General features: G+C 36.1%; 3 protein-coding genes across 4 annotated transcripts in view; 1 reads left to right on the top strand and 2 right to left on the bottom strand.

The window, feature by feature from the left end:
• Nucleotides 1–8,594, top strand: part of LOC105165528 (C2 domain-containing protein At1g53590) — a 9,449-nt gene extending 855 nt beyond the window's left edge. The window contains exons 3-13 of one of the 2 annotated variants that reach the window (XM_011084574.2): nt 216–359; nt 628–723; nt 810–941; nt 1,221–1,373; nt 1,504–1,545; nt 1,729–1,777; nt 3,620–3,712; nt 3,779–3,962; nt 4,457–4,580; nt 6,529–6,633; nt 7,132–8,594. In XM_011084574.2, coding sequence (XP_011082876.1) covers nt 216–359; nt 628–723; nt 810–941; nt 1,221–1,373; nt 1,504–1,545; nt 1,729–1,777; nt 3,620–3,712; nt 3,779–3,962; nt 4,457–4,580; nt 6,529–6,633; nt 7,132–8,106 — 2,097 coding nt within the window. In that variant the 3' untranslated portion in view covers nt 8,107–8,594. The remainder of the gene's footprint in view (nt 1–215; nt 360–627; nt 724–809; nt 942–1,220; nt 1,374–1,503; nt 1,546–1,728; nt 1,778–3,619; nt 3,713–3,778; nt 3,963–4,456; nt 4,581–6,528; nt 6,634–7,131) is intronic. The other variant, XM_011084575.2, reaches the window with a different exon arrangement.
• Nucleotides 8,734–10,451, bottom strand: LOC105165530 (pentatricopeptide repeat-containing protein At3g14580, mitochondrial). The gene has a single exon (XM_011084576.2). It carries the CDS (start codon nt 10,424–10,426, stop codon nt 9,104–9,106), a length of 1,323 nt encoding a protein of 440 aa, XP_011082878.1. The 5' UTR covers nt 10,427–10,451; the 3' UTR covers nt 8,734–9,103.
• Nucleotides 11,812–12,657, bottom strand: part of LOC105165840 (putative callose synthase 8) — a 16,776-nt gene continuing 15,930 nt past the window's right edge. The window contains exons 40-42 of the mRNA XM_020694240.1: nt 12,453–12,570; nt 12,191–12,376; nt 11,812–12,102 (exon numbers count right to left, since the gene is read on the bottom strand). Of these exons, the coding sequence (XP_020549899.1) occupies nt 11,812–12,102; nt 12,191–12,376; nt 12,453–12,570 (595 nt within the window). The remainder of the gene's footprint in view (nt 12,103–12,190; nt 12,377–12,452; nt 12,571–12,657) is intronic.

Here is a 12,657-nt window from a genome sequence, read left to right as displayed (position 1 = left end):
GTGCTGTAAAAGTAATATTTTCTTTCGCATGCATACTGTTTATCCATGTCGGCACTCCTGGAATAATATTATTTTCTTCTTGATTTTGTTTCCAGTGGTTAAGTAATTCTTTTGGGTTTCCATTTCCTATTGAATTTTTTGGGGGCTGTAGTAGAATTCTTAAAAAATAATGTAAATTAAACGCTTTAATCTGTATTTCTTATATTTTTTTGTAGGTGCTTTCAGATTCTGAGACTGTTAGATGGTTGAACCAAGTTATTGAGAGGATGTGGCCGGTCTGCATGGAAGAGATAGTTTCTCAGAAAATTCTTTTCCCTATTGTTCCATGGTTCCTGAAGAAGTATAAACCTTGGACAGCGGTATGAGTATTAACCAAACCACTTCTTTTCATGGTGATTGTTTGAATTTCATACTATAAACATTTTCAATTAACTTCGGTGTTGTAAGTTTTCCTAATTTGGAGCTAAGGGTAGTTTATTTATTTGGCACTGTGTCTGGAATGGGAAATTGGTTTGTGTTTGTAGCACTTTTTGTAATGTGGCGTGGTTTTTGCCCATCCTGTTTGGGTTTTTTTTTTTTAAATTTATTTTATTTCTTAGTAATGAAATCCTATCTGCCCATGTACAGAAAGACATTGAGCTTCAGCATCTTTACTTGGGAAGATCCCCACCTATCTTTACTGACATGAGGATTCTTCAACCCTCCAATGGTGATGATCACTTGGTAAGTGAGGCTCTATCCACATAGATTGGATTTTGCACTACTTGTTTATATGCCCTCCAGAAAAAGTGATATTAAGGTCTGTGCAGGTTCTGGAACTGGGTATGAATTTTCGTACAGCGGATGATATGAGTGGAATACTTGGTGTAAAGTTGCGAAAACGATTGGGTTTTGGGATGTGGGCGAAGTTGCATTTGTTGGGCTTGCATATTGAAGGGAAGGTATTAGGTGAAACTGCAATTTGTTGATGGAAATCAATTCTTTTCTTTCTTGTAGGGTTTCAAGTATTTTGGTTCCCACTTTGCGAAAGAGTAAATTTATTTACAAATTTAGGATCATTTTAACTTTTCTAAACCATTTCAATCTGCAAGACTTTCTACACTTGCTCTGGTGATAATTGAAATCTCTACTGTTTTACATATATATCAGAATTGCATACCACTGCTAGTGTTTTTACATACTGATGGCATCAAGATAATTATGCCAAAGATATTTTGCAGGTGTTAGTTGGGGTGAAATTTCTTCAGGGCTGGCCCTTTATCAGTCGTTTGCGTTTATGCTTTGCTGGCCCACCATATTGTCAGATGACTGTTAAGCCTATCTTCACTCATGGCCTTGATGTAACAGAACTTCCTGGCATAGCTGGCTGGATAGTAAGTACATAAAATGGCTGCCATGATGGGTTCATCCCCCTTCCCCCAGTTGACACCCATGCACGTTGTTCCTTCCGTACTCATCCTTTCACACATTTTTCTTTCTTACTATGATTTCTTTTTTGGATAGGATAATCTTCTGGCCCTTATTTTTGAGGAAACTTTAGTGGAGGTGAGAAAATTTTCTTTTATGGTTCCTACAGTTTGAGTATAATTCTCAATCATATTTGTATATCAACGCTTTGAGCCATTGATGCACATGAATATTCTTTTGAATCTTTTATCTTTTTATGTTAAGCACCAGCTCAAAATGCCAATAACCGAGGGTTACTAACTAGTTCTGTAACTTGTGCAGCCTAATATGCTGGTGGTTGATGTTGAAAAATTCGCTTCACCCCAACAAGGTAGTTTGCCTATTGATGTCACTATTCAACTCTTGTGTGTTGTTAGAATGTAATTTGGGCGTGCTATTAGTTTCAAAATGAGCTTCAATATTTTTTCTGTCTTGTCTTCGTGATGTCAGTGGTTTCTATTTACAGAACATGTACATATATGACCCAACAAGTACGCTTATGTGATAATATGAGCCATCTAGGTGAATACTGGTTAACTTAATTGTTCCTGTGCCACTTGGGTTTTTTTCAATTGTATATCATGTTCTATCAGATTGAAGAAACCATCTGGTACCCAAGAGTTTTTATCTGGATAAAAACCTGAGATTGAAAGTAAAAAGTGAAAGCTGCAAAAAGTATTTAGCAGGAGCTCAAAAGGGTGACAGACAACTCTCCAGTATGTGTATGCTATAGGTGAGGAAAGCCCGATTTGAGAACTATGATGACTATGATTGATTTCCATTGATTATGCCATTAACCAAGAGAGGGAGGTAGATTATCAGGTCAAATCTATCATACATTTGAAAACTAGAGATGACAAGATATGCCATGTAGACTAAGAAACCTCTAATTATCTGGTATGTTCAAATATGTTTGATTTTATAATTGTGGAACCTTTTAAGATTCAATTTCCATTTATATTCTATAATTAGTTTTTTCAGGTTCTGCTCTTCATAGTATGATATTAATTTATAAAGTAGCATCTCAGATCTACACCCTGATCTTAAGTAATTTTTTGACTTCCTAAGACTAAATAGATTAAGTTCTCTTTTTATGAATGGGTATATGACATCCATGTTGGTTTGTTTTCCTGGTTAGGTAATTATGGAACTTTTGCTGTTCCATGCAAGCTTTCTTATCAAACCTAATTTATTCTCTGAAGTGTTTTGAGTTATTAAACCCAGCCTCATGTGAGGAAGCAAGGGAAACTTTATTGGCATTTCTTCTAAGTACCAATGTGGTATGTGGTTCATGAAGTGCCTTAGAAATAAACTTATGGTCTTACCCTTGAAATCATAAAAACCAACCTATCTGACATGGTTGAGTTGTTTTCTAGAATCTTTTTGTCGTGTGGTTCACTTCGAATTCGAGCATAAAAGAGTCAGTTAAAGTTCAGGGAAGCTGTTCCATACAGGGTTGATCAAGCTGGGGTTTCGATTTTTTCTTGAACCAATTTCATTTCGAATATCCCTATGCGGTTTTGAAAAAAGACAATAACATTACCTCTATAGACCAATGTTGAAGGTGTGGTTTCATGCAGGTTTGGGTGGTTTAGGATGATTTGCGTTTCAGCAGTGCGATTCTAAATAAAAGAAAGTTGAAGTATTTCTGTTAAAAGATAGCAAAAAGGGGAAAAAAAAATCACAAGAGACATTTTGAAGTGTTCACTTTTTATATATTTAACAAATCAAAATCCTTACTCCAATTGGTTTGCCCCGAAACATTGTTCTTCTTCCAAATTATTTTATATACTTAATTTAGGAAGCAATTAATAATTTAGGTGTATTTGGTTGTTTGATTTTCTGACAGTTTTTTTAGTTCTAAATTGCCACTAAACCATCAAGCTGGGTGAAATTTTACTGTAATTTTATGATTGCACTTTATCACAAATCATAACAAACGGTTTGGTTTGGGCAATTTTTAAAGTTTTATAACCACCCTGATTTCATATGCCGGTTGTTTGCAGTGTGAATTTCCCAAGTAGTTAGCTACTGCTACTATATATGTAATATAAAAATGTGGATTAGACCAGCATCTTGATTTAGTTTAGCTAAACATAAGAAGTAGTGCAACAGATTGGGTGTTTTCTAAGTTTGATCTTTTTGTTTACTTGGTGTTATGCTTGCATATCAGAAAATTGGTTCTCTGTTCATGCCAAGGAGCCTATTGCGCATGCTATCCTGGAAGTTCTTGAAGCTGCTGACATGAAGCCATCAGACTTGAATGGTTAGTTTAACCATTCTTGTACTAATGCCCAGAACTTTGCTGTATTTAACTGGAGGCATTTTTCAGGATTGGCCGACCCATATGTGAAGGGACAATTGGGCCCTTATAGATTTCGGACTAAGATTCACAAGAACACTTTGACTCCAAAATGGCGTGAGGAATTCAAGATTCCTATCTGCTCATGGGAATCACAAAACATTCTCGTCATTGAAGTTCGTGACAAGGACCCTATATTTGATGACATGTTGGGGTGTGTTCTTCTTTTCTAACACTTGATTCCGAATGGCCAATTAATGCTCTTTTCCTGAAAGAGATTTAATCTTTTTTTGCTCTTGTAGATTAGGCTATTGACCTCTTTATGCGTGATGCACCCCTTCTGAAATGTGTTCCATATCCCTTGACTTTTATTCTTCATTGCATTCACCAAGTTGGTTGTATTTAGAAAAGGCACTTCAGCTAAATGAGGCTTTGGAAGCTTATGCATGTCGGCAATATGTTTCTTATCTTAGACTGCTTTTTGTTTAGTGAGTGCACCACAGTTTATTATCTGCACCTCCTCTTTTTCTTGAATAATTTATGGGTAAATTATATCTTTTTGTGATTGTTATTTGTTATCATGTTTTTGTTATCTTGTTGGCCATCATGTTGCATGAATGCTCTTCTGATGACTACATAGACATGACTGTTTTAGTTTAAATGAGTTTTGTTTACATTTGTCCTAAACTGGTTATGTAAATGATGCAGAGAGTGTACTGTAAACATCAACGAACTTAGAGATGGACAGAGGCACGATCTATGGTTGCCTCTCCAGAAAATTAAAACGGGAAGATTGCATCTTGCAATAACTGTGTTGGAAGGAAAGGGGAAGGTATTTTAGATGTAAATGGTTTGATGCACTTCTGATTCGTTTGAAATCCAAATTTGTTTACCATTGAATTTTGCCTGAGTTTTTCTATTTTAAGTGGAAGCCGAAATCATATATCATCTGGATTCTATACTATTAGATGTGATTCCTTGTTATATTCAGAATGGAAAACCAAGGATGATGTCACTTGAACTTGTTTATTGTTTATTTTCTCCCTGCCTAAGTTGTCATGAAATTGATTCCCTATGTAAATCTTGTTTCATTTGGAAATATATTGTCATAGATTTTAGGAGTAATTACAGAAATCTTCCCTTAGGTTTGGTTTAAATACAGGTTAGATATGCTGGAGTTTCTAAAACTACATATACTTCGCTTGAAGCCCGTAATGGAAGAAGTCAATGGTGCTCAAGCACTTCTATGACAATTCAATTTTACACTCAGGAAAATTGTTTCGTGAAAGTGCTAAGTTTTTATCTCTCCCTAATGGTTGTCCACATTTGCAAACTCTCCCATGAATATAATACGGCATGTCTAATTAAAAGTAGATAACTGTAAGTTAAGAACTGTTGATATGTAATGTGAACAGATCTCATGGTAGGTTATGTAATCATGCCTTGATTTTAGTGTGTAAACAACTCGGTGTGTAATTTCTATTTCAACTTCTCATTCATTGCATTTTTATATATTATGTCATTTTTTTCCATTCTTTGTGGAGGTGGGTGGGTTGTTCATACGGTGTTTTCTGGTATCAAATTCTATTATATTTCATAAAAATGAAATTTAGTAATAGCTTTATTTTAGTATGCATTTGTTTCAAAATCTTGTTGATGTTATTGTTTAATGTTTTGAAGTATTTCTTTTTCAAGCTTTTGCTTATTTTTGTGATATTAATTGTACATTATTGTATTGTCTCTGTTGCTATTCTTTTGCCATTATCTTTTTATTTCTTTCTTTCGCCTTTTCTTTTTTTGGGTGAAATGTGTGTTGTGTTGGTTTATATATTTTATTCTTATTTATAATATATTTAAAAGTGTAAAAGATTATTTATTATATGCATAAAGGGACCGCGTGCTATGACAGCTGGAAACTACTAAATTGTTTCCTTTTCACTTAGAACTGTCCTTTTATAACTGAATTATTAAAATAATCTTTAAGTGATGGTACAAATGTCTTTTTACAATTGAAACAAACATCGGGCAGATTTACCCTTATAATCTATAAGCTAATATAATTATTATTAAAAATAGTCTTTAAGTAAGGGTATCAACTTTTTTTCACAAAAGAAACAAACATAGGTTGGATTCACACTTTTGATATAGTAAAAGAACATACAATTAACATGTTTTGGTTTCTATTGAAGTTTTTGCTTGATATTTTGCCTTTGCAGTTCATTTAGAATTTTACCTTCAGAAGTTATCATATATCTCGAGAGGAATTAGAACTGTTCAATAGTTTCCTTTTTGTTAGAATTTTGTTTATTTATAACTAACTTCTATTTATTATTAAAAAGAATAACTTAAGTAAGATTATAAATGTCTTTCTCACAGCAAGAATAAATCCTAATGGGATTTATACTTTTATAGATAGTATAGATATGGATTTAATAAATGTGTGCAGGAGACTAATATGTTCTACTTGAAAGACTGGGGACCCGGTTTTGCTACCAGACTAGATTGCAATTGGATTATTTAGACTATAATATTTTTTATTATGAAACTTGAGTTGTATTATTGAATAAGAACTATTGGTATCTTAATTATTATGTAGAACTATAGTATGTATGAAATTTCTTGAATCAAATTTATTTATTACTTTTTCTAATTTATAGCACAGAGAAGGTTTTGCGGAACCAATGTGAGGCATTGTTTCTTCAAAAGATAAAATGGATATGCTAATGTTACTCGGTTAACTTCAGTAATGATCTTTATTTGTACTTTGTAATGTAAAGTAGACAGCTTATAACCAGAAGCGAACCAGGCACAAACTGAAAGTCAAAGTGAATTTGAAGCTATGTTGTGGACACAAAAATTTTGGAAAAGGAGTTGCAAAATCAATTGTGAGTGCCTTGATTCAAATTTTGTTCCTGAGCACAGCTGATTAATACTAAAAATTGATGGCCGGAAATATTTACTTTTGATTAATACTCGTGCATGCATGAACCCGTTGATCATTAGCATGGCGACATTCATTCTTGCAGCAGAATCCAGTGATCAAGATACTGGATCATGGAAGTTGGAACCAGGAATTTGGATGTAGTTATGAGCACCAGCAGATTACATGACTGCAGTAGCTGATTAATGTAGCCTTATAGGTTGATTTTTCTTAAGATATATGATAAGTCGGTATGTAGGCTTCATGGGCGGCATTGATTTGAAATCATTAATAATAGGAGAGGATGGTTTGTGCATGGCGTTTATGGAATAAATATGATACCCATGTTGGTGGAATTGAGAAGACTGACTGTTCAAAAGTTCTTTCTTTACATTTAGTGTTTAGCAGAAATAGTCAATATCATGACATTTGTAAGTACTAAAATCATTGATAATTGAAACAGGGTTCAGAATCCTCATATGATACAGAAAGTGCTGATGGTGAAAAAGGCTCATCCTCTTCCGTGATATCTGGGAAATCCCCAAAAGTTGCAGACAAGTTTGAGCCAGTTGACATTGATGGGCAACCTGAGACTGGGATATGGATTCACCACCCAGGCAGTGAGGTTCTTCAAGTGTGGGAGCCAAGGAAAGGGAGAAGCAGGCAACTAGATGGTTATTGCCTCAATGGGCAAGCCCAGGGCGAGTGTGGCGATTCAGTTGGAAGTTTTAAGTCCTCTGGTCATAATGATGGCAGTGGCTCTGATGAAAGTTCAGATTCTAATAAGTCACAGTCAAAGCATCGAGTTCGGAGGGGGTTGAAAAAGATCAGTTCGGTATTCCGCAAGAGCCCGAGAGGTGAGGATAAATCTGTCTCACTTGGGGACACTGAACCGTCTATACCTGATAATGTGAGGGCGTTAAATGCCAAGGGAGTTGGTGTCAAACTGGTAATAGATGATGCCATTGTTCCTCCATCTCCAAAGACACCAAAAGATGGGAAAGAATTACTGGAGGAAACTGGGCAAGAAAACTCGCACCATGGGCATGCAAAGGATGTGGCTAAGAGCTTGTTCAAACATGCTGGAAAATCTGCTCGTGGTATAAAGGCTGCACTTTCTCGTTCAAGAAAGTCCAAGCCTGAACAAGGATCGTTGCTGGTAGACAACAAAGACATACTTTTGGAGCCGGATTCTTCTGGTGACGAGTCTTTTTCATCAACCACACCTACTGCAGTTGCAGAACATGGTGTGGTTATTCCTGGTTCAGCTATTTCGGGTCCGGAATCTGTTTCTCGTAATAATTCTTCGGGGTCAAAGGATAGTGTCGAGACAGCAACACCCTCACACAACAATTCTTTCAAGTCTACGGACAATGCAGTTCATATTGGTGCCAAGCCTGACAATATTTCCGTCAAGCCTGTGATTAGTACCATTTAGACCCCTAAAGGAAGTACCATTGATACTCCGATTACCATGTCTGAGTAGCATGAAACAGGGAACCAAATGCCATCCGGAAGCATTCACAACGGTAGCCTCAAGATCTATCTTAAGTTATATACTGTTTTAGCCCAAAGCTTTCGGGAAGATATTTGGGAGTAGGTAAGTGTGTGCGTACCTTGCTGGAACAAGATGATGCAAAATCATGATTAGAAGAATATGTAGCTTTCAAATCTTTGTTGTTTGTAATACCTTATAGTGAGATTGTACAGAAGAACCTACATATATGTTCGTAGGGTTCAGGTCACCTGTCAGTTGTACAGAGGTGTTTTGTTCAACTTAGCATGCTGGAATTTTTTCCCTTGACTGAAGCTGGTATCAAAGCCTTGTTTGGGTATGTAAATCCGTAAAAGTATAGAACTACTGTAATTAACTTGTGTATTGCAACTTCTCTTGGTTAATCAGTAATGGTTCTTTCATGTCGATAATTTGGTTTTTGATACTTTTGTTTAATCTTTCATGCTGCATCTTAACCAATAATATTGGCATCTCACTGACTAGCAGCTCCTGCAAATGGGCATTTAATCAGTTGAGACCTAACATAAAAATTTTGGTCGTACAGGTCCATTGTCATCAAGGTAAGCAAATTTGTATTACACCCCAAAGAAGATATCCTCAACAACAGGCACTAAAAATATGTTCCCTAAGTCGGTGAAAGGGGTGACCAAGAATTGCAACTGAGACCGTCGAAGATGCGACTAGAGAGGTGGTAATTTCACGTCATGGGCTCTGTCGCTCGAAGAATGCATCTGGAACCCAATTTGACATTGCGTACTGCCACCTCTCAAGCAGGTACTCCAGCACTCTGTTCGGAGCAAAGGATGAGTTCCACTTCACGTGAAACTTCGATCTGCAGATCCAGTCCTCAGTGTATAATCTTGCAGACGATATAATAGCAAAATGATGCTTTGAGTTAGATCACTTCCTGTCAGTTCCATCATACAAATCGCAAGATATTGATGGCCTGTTTATCCGCCATTATACACTGAACCATCTGCTTCCACATTCCCATCTTTGGCACAAATCCATGCCCAACCATCTGCTTCAACGCCCATTCCACATCTTCAACAAGATTCTCACCACAGAAGCCTTGTATAACCAACTTGTAAGACTCAAAGCTTGGATTTATATCCTTTTCCATCATTCTCTTCAAGAAATTCTTTGCTTCATGAAACTTCTTTGAGTCAAGCATGCAATACAATACCTCCTGGTAAGTCCCCGGATTTGGATTACATCCTTTGAGCATAGTCCTGTCAAAAAGCTGAATCCCCTCTTCCGCTCTACCTTGCTTCCTCAATCCAGATATCAGTATATTAAACACAACAGCATCCAGCTCCACGCCTTCCGTCTCCATCCTCTCCAACAAAGTAAAAGCTTCATCCACACGACCACGCTCACACAACCCGTGCATTATAGTTGAAAATGTCTTCACATTAGGCCTACATTTCTGCTCAGAGAATTCGTCGAGCACCTTATAGGCAGCATTTATCTGGCCGCACTCACACAAGCCTTTAATAATTATGTTCAAACAACAAGCATCAATCTCGACGCCCAACTTGGAAGCCCCCATGTACACCTCATGCACGACCTCGAACTGCTTAGTAGAAACCAGCAGATTCAACACGAAGTTGAAGGTCCTCACGCTGGGCCAGCACTTGTAATTCGGCATATCGAAAAGGGTTTCGATTGCCTTGTTAATTCTACCAGCAGAATGGCCGTAAATCTTGATCACATTCCGGAAAAATCCATCAGAAAGGCGGCATTTTCGCTCAACCTTGATTCTTTGCATGAGCGTCTCAATCCCGTCGAAGTTCCTGGCAAGTGCGAGCTTGTTGATGAGTGTGGCGTAAAGGGATTCATTGGGCCTGTAGTCTTTGCGGCTTGAGAGTTGGGCGAAGAGTGGGAGGGTCAAATCGGGATCTTTCAGGTGCTGGAAAATTCTGATTGCTTCAGGTGGGCTTAGCCAGTCTTTGTAACTGAGGAGATCGGGATAGTGGCCATTACCATTATCATGGGAGGGTTTTGAAGGAGCAAAGCGATGGAAATGGAGTGAAAAATTCAATCTTGCGAAGAGAATTGAGGAAAGGAGTGGAAACTGGGAGATGGGTTGGCAGAATTTGGGTCTGTAAACGAGAAATGATAGCAAGATCATCTTTCCATTTGGTGGCTTCGCGAATGGGACAGAGGAGGAAGAGCCCGCGTTGGAGGTACAGAGCGTCGGGCTTAGAATAGCATCACGCTCTACTAGGCCAATTTGCATATTACGTCGTCTGTTTTTAGAAGTCACTTGAAAACTTCCTACCTCTTGAATTTTTAAAAGTCAATTAAAAACTTCCTGTATTTTAGAAATAAATATATATATTTTTTAAAATTCTGCACAAAATTCCCTTTTTGCTAGAAATTAGCGAAAAATAAAGTATGAGGCGAGTGGGCATGATTTTTTTGCGATCTTGATATTTTTTTGTTATAAATTGACAAAAATATTTTTATATTATGTTTAAAATTTCCATCATTAAATATATTTATTTTAACTTTATTTTTAATTGATTCTTTTTGCATTTTTATCCCTCCTAAAAAATAAATTTATTTAAATATTAAAATACAATATATATTTTATAAATTTATAATTTAAATAAAAAATTAAATTAAAATCACAATATAAAAAATAGTATATTTTAATTTAAATAGTATATAAAAAATTTAGATTAATAATTAACTTAAATATATTTTAATAAATTATTTACTATAAATAGTTTAAGTTTTAAGTTATTAGTATATGAAATTTAAATTTAAAATCAAATTTTCTTTTTATTAAATATATTTTTAAATTAAAAAAAAAAAATTTGAACGACAGTGACGGTCGTATTCATTGTTGCCCAAAGCCCCCATGGGCGACCGTGATACGGCGGCTGCCCATGGGTAACCTAAATGGTCACTGTATTGCGTGGCGTCGCCCACCTCTACGTTGGGCGACATGAGATAAGGGATGGGGTTTATTTTAATAATAATTTATATTTTGTGTTTTATAATTATAGATATAATATATATTAAAATTAGTTAAATCTTTACCCTTAATAATTTTCATATAATGGTTGAGATGTATTGCTTAAATCTTACGGTTGTTATGCAATAAAAAAATTCAATTGTTATGAAAATAATAAATAATATATAATTATAAAGGGCATAACGGTCTTTTGATAAAAGAATTTAACGGCGTTAGCTTCAATTAACAGTGAAGGGTAAGTGTGCTATATTAGAATTTTATTTTGCCCATTTCTAGACATAGAGGAATTTTTAACTGAATTCTGAAACACAGGGGGATGATATGCAATTTAGCCTGCTCTACTATTACACCGATATATAATTATCTTACAATTGATATAAAATTACTGATGTATTTAATTAATTTTTATACTGTAATGTGTTGAAAAAAAAAAAAATTACATGAGCATTTAGGAATTGCTAACTTAATTATCAATAACTAATTGGAGGTTTGATTTTTTAAAAAAGAATTGGATTGTCTGGATCCAAACAAACAGGTCCTAAAAGAAAGATAATAGAAATAAAAAGATGACTTCCTAAACTTATTCTCATCATAGTTTGTTTTCTGTGTGTCAAGAAATATTTGTACAGTATACTATAAGCCTAACATGAATTTTTCTGGCAGTATAAGAATGTAACTTCCTTGTATAACATGTACAAAAACACTACGTGCACAATCATGATCTGTGTTTCTTCTTTCCAGCAAGAATTGGCTGAATCTGCATCGTTGAAGAGGAAACGAGTTTGGAAAGCTGAAATTATAGGCAGCCACGCTAAGATGGCTATAGGCGCAAAAAGAACGACGCCCATGCCATAGTCGTAAGCACGTGCAAACACCCAAGCGAAGTGCCATAGTCCGGTATTCTCAATCTTAGGCCTCAGAGTTTGTGCAACCTGATCATCAAGGCAAGAAATCAGGACAACAATGATACTAGAGGGAGCTGCCGAATCTTGATATGAAGATGAATTTTGTGGAACTCACCAGTATCAGGCCCCAGCCGGTAGGGAGAAATGCCAGACAGCAGACAATCAGATCCCTCAGGGATAGATGACAGATGACTGACAGAGTTATGATTGTCGCTAAAACGCCAAGGAAAAGGAAGGCTTTGAACAGACGGAACGCCAGATGGTGATCGGCACTGAGGTATTGCCTCCCCAGGTTCACGATCTGTGTATATAGAATGATTAGATGAGAGTAGCTTGTTGTTGTAAATTGAACCCGAAAAGAATGTAGAGGAATTTACCTTGAGCAAGAGAAAGATCACGACAATAACAACCCATGAGAGCACATAGACGATGAAGTTCTTGTTCTGTCCAGATATATCGAGGTGATAGACTAAACCATATTGGTAAAGGAAAAATCTTAGTGAAAGAAGTAACTCTATCAGCCGAGAAGTGATCCCAGAGTGCAGGAGATGAGATTGCTCCTCAATCCACCAAGACTGCCAG

Source organism: Sesamum indicum, linkage group LG6, assembly GCF_000512975.1.
Source record: "Sesamum indicum cultivar Zhongzhi No. 13 linkage group LG6, S_indicum_v1.0, whole genome shotgun sequence".
In the NCBI taxonomy this organism is placed as follows: Eukaryota; Viridiplantae; Streptophyta; class Magnoliopsida; order Lamiales; family Pedaliaceae; genus Sesamum; species Sesamum indicum.
Note: the sequence above shows the minus strand (reverse complement) of the source record. Positions and strands in the feature narration are given on the sequence as shown.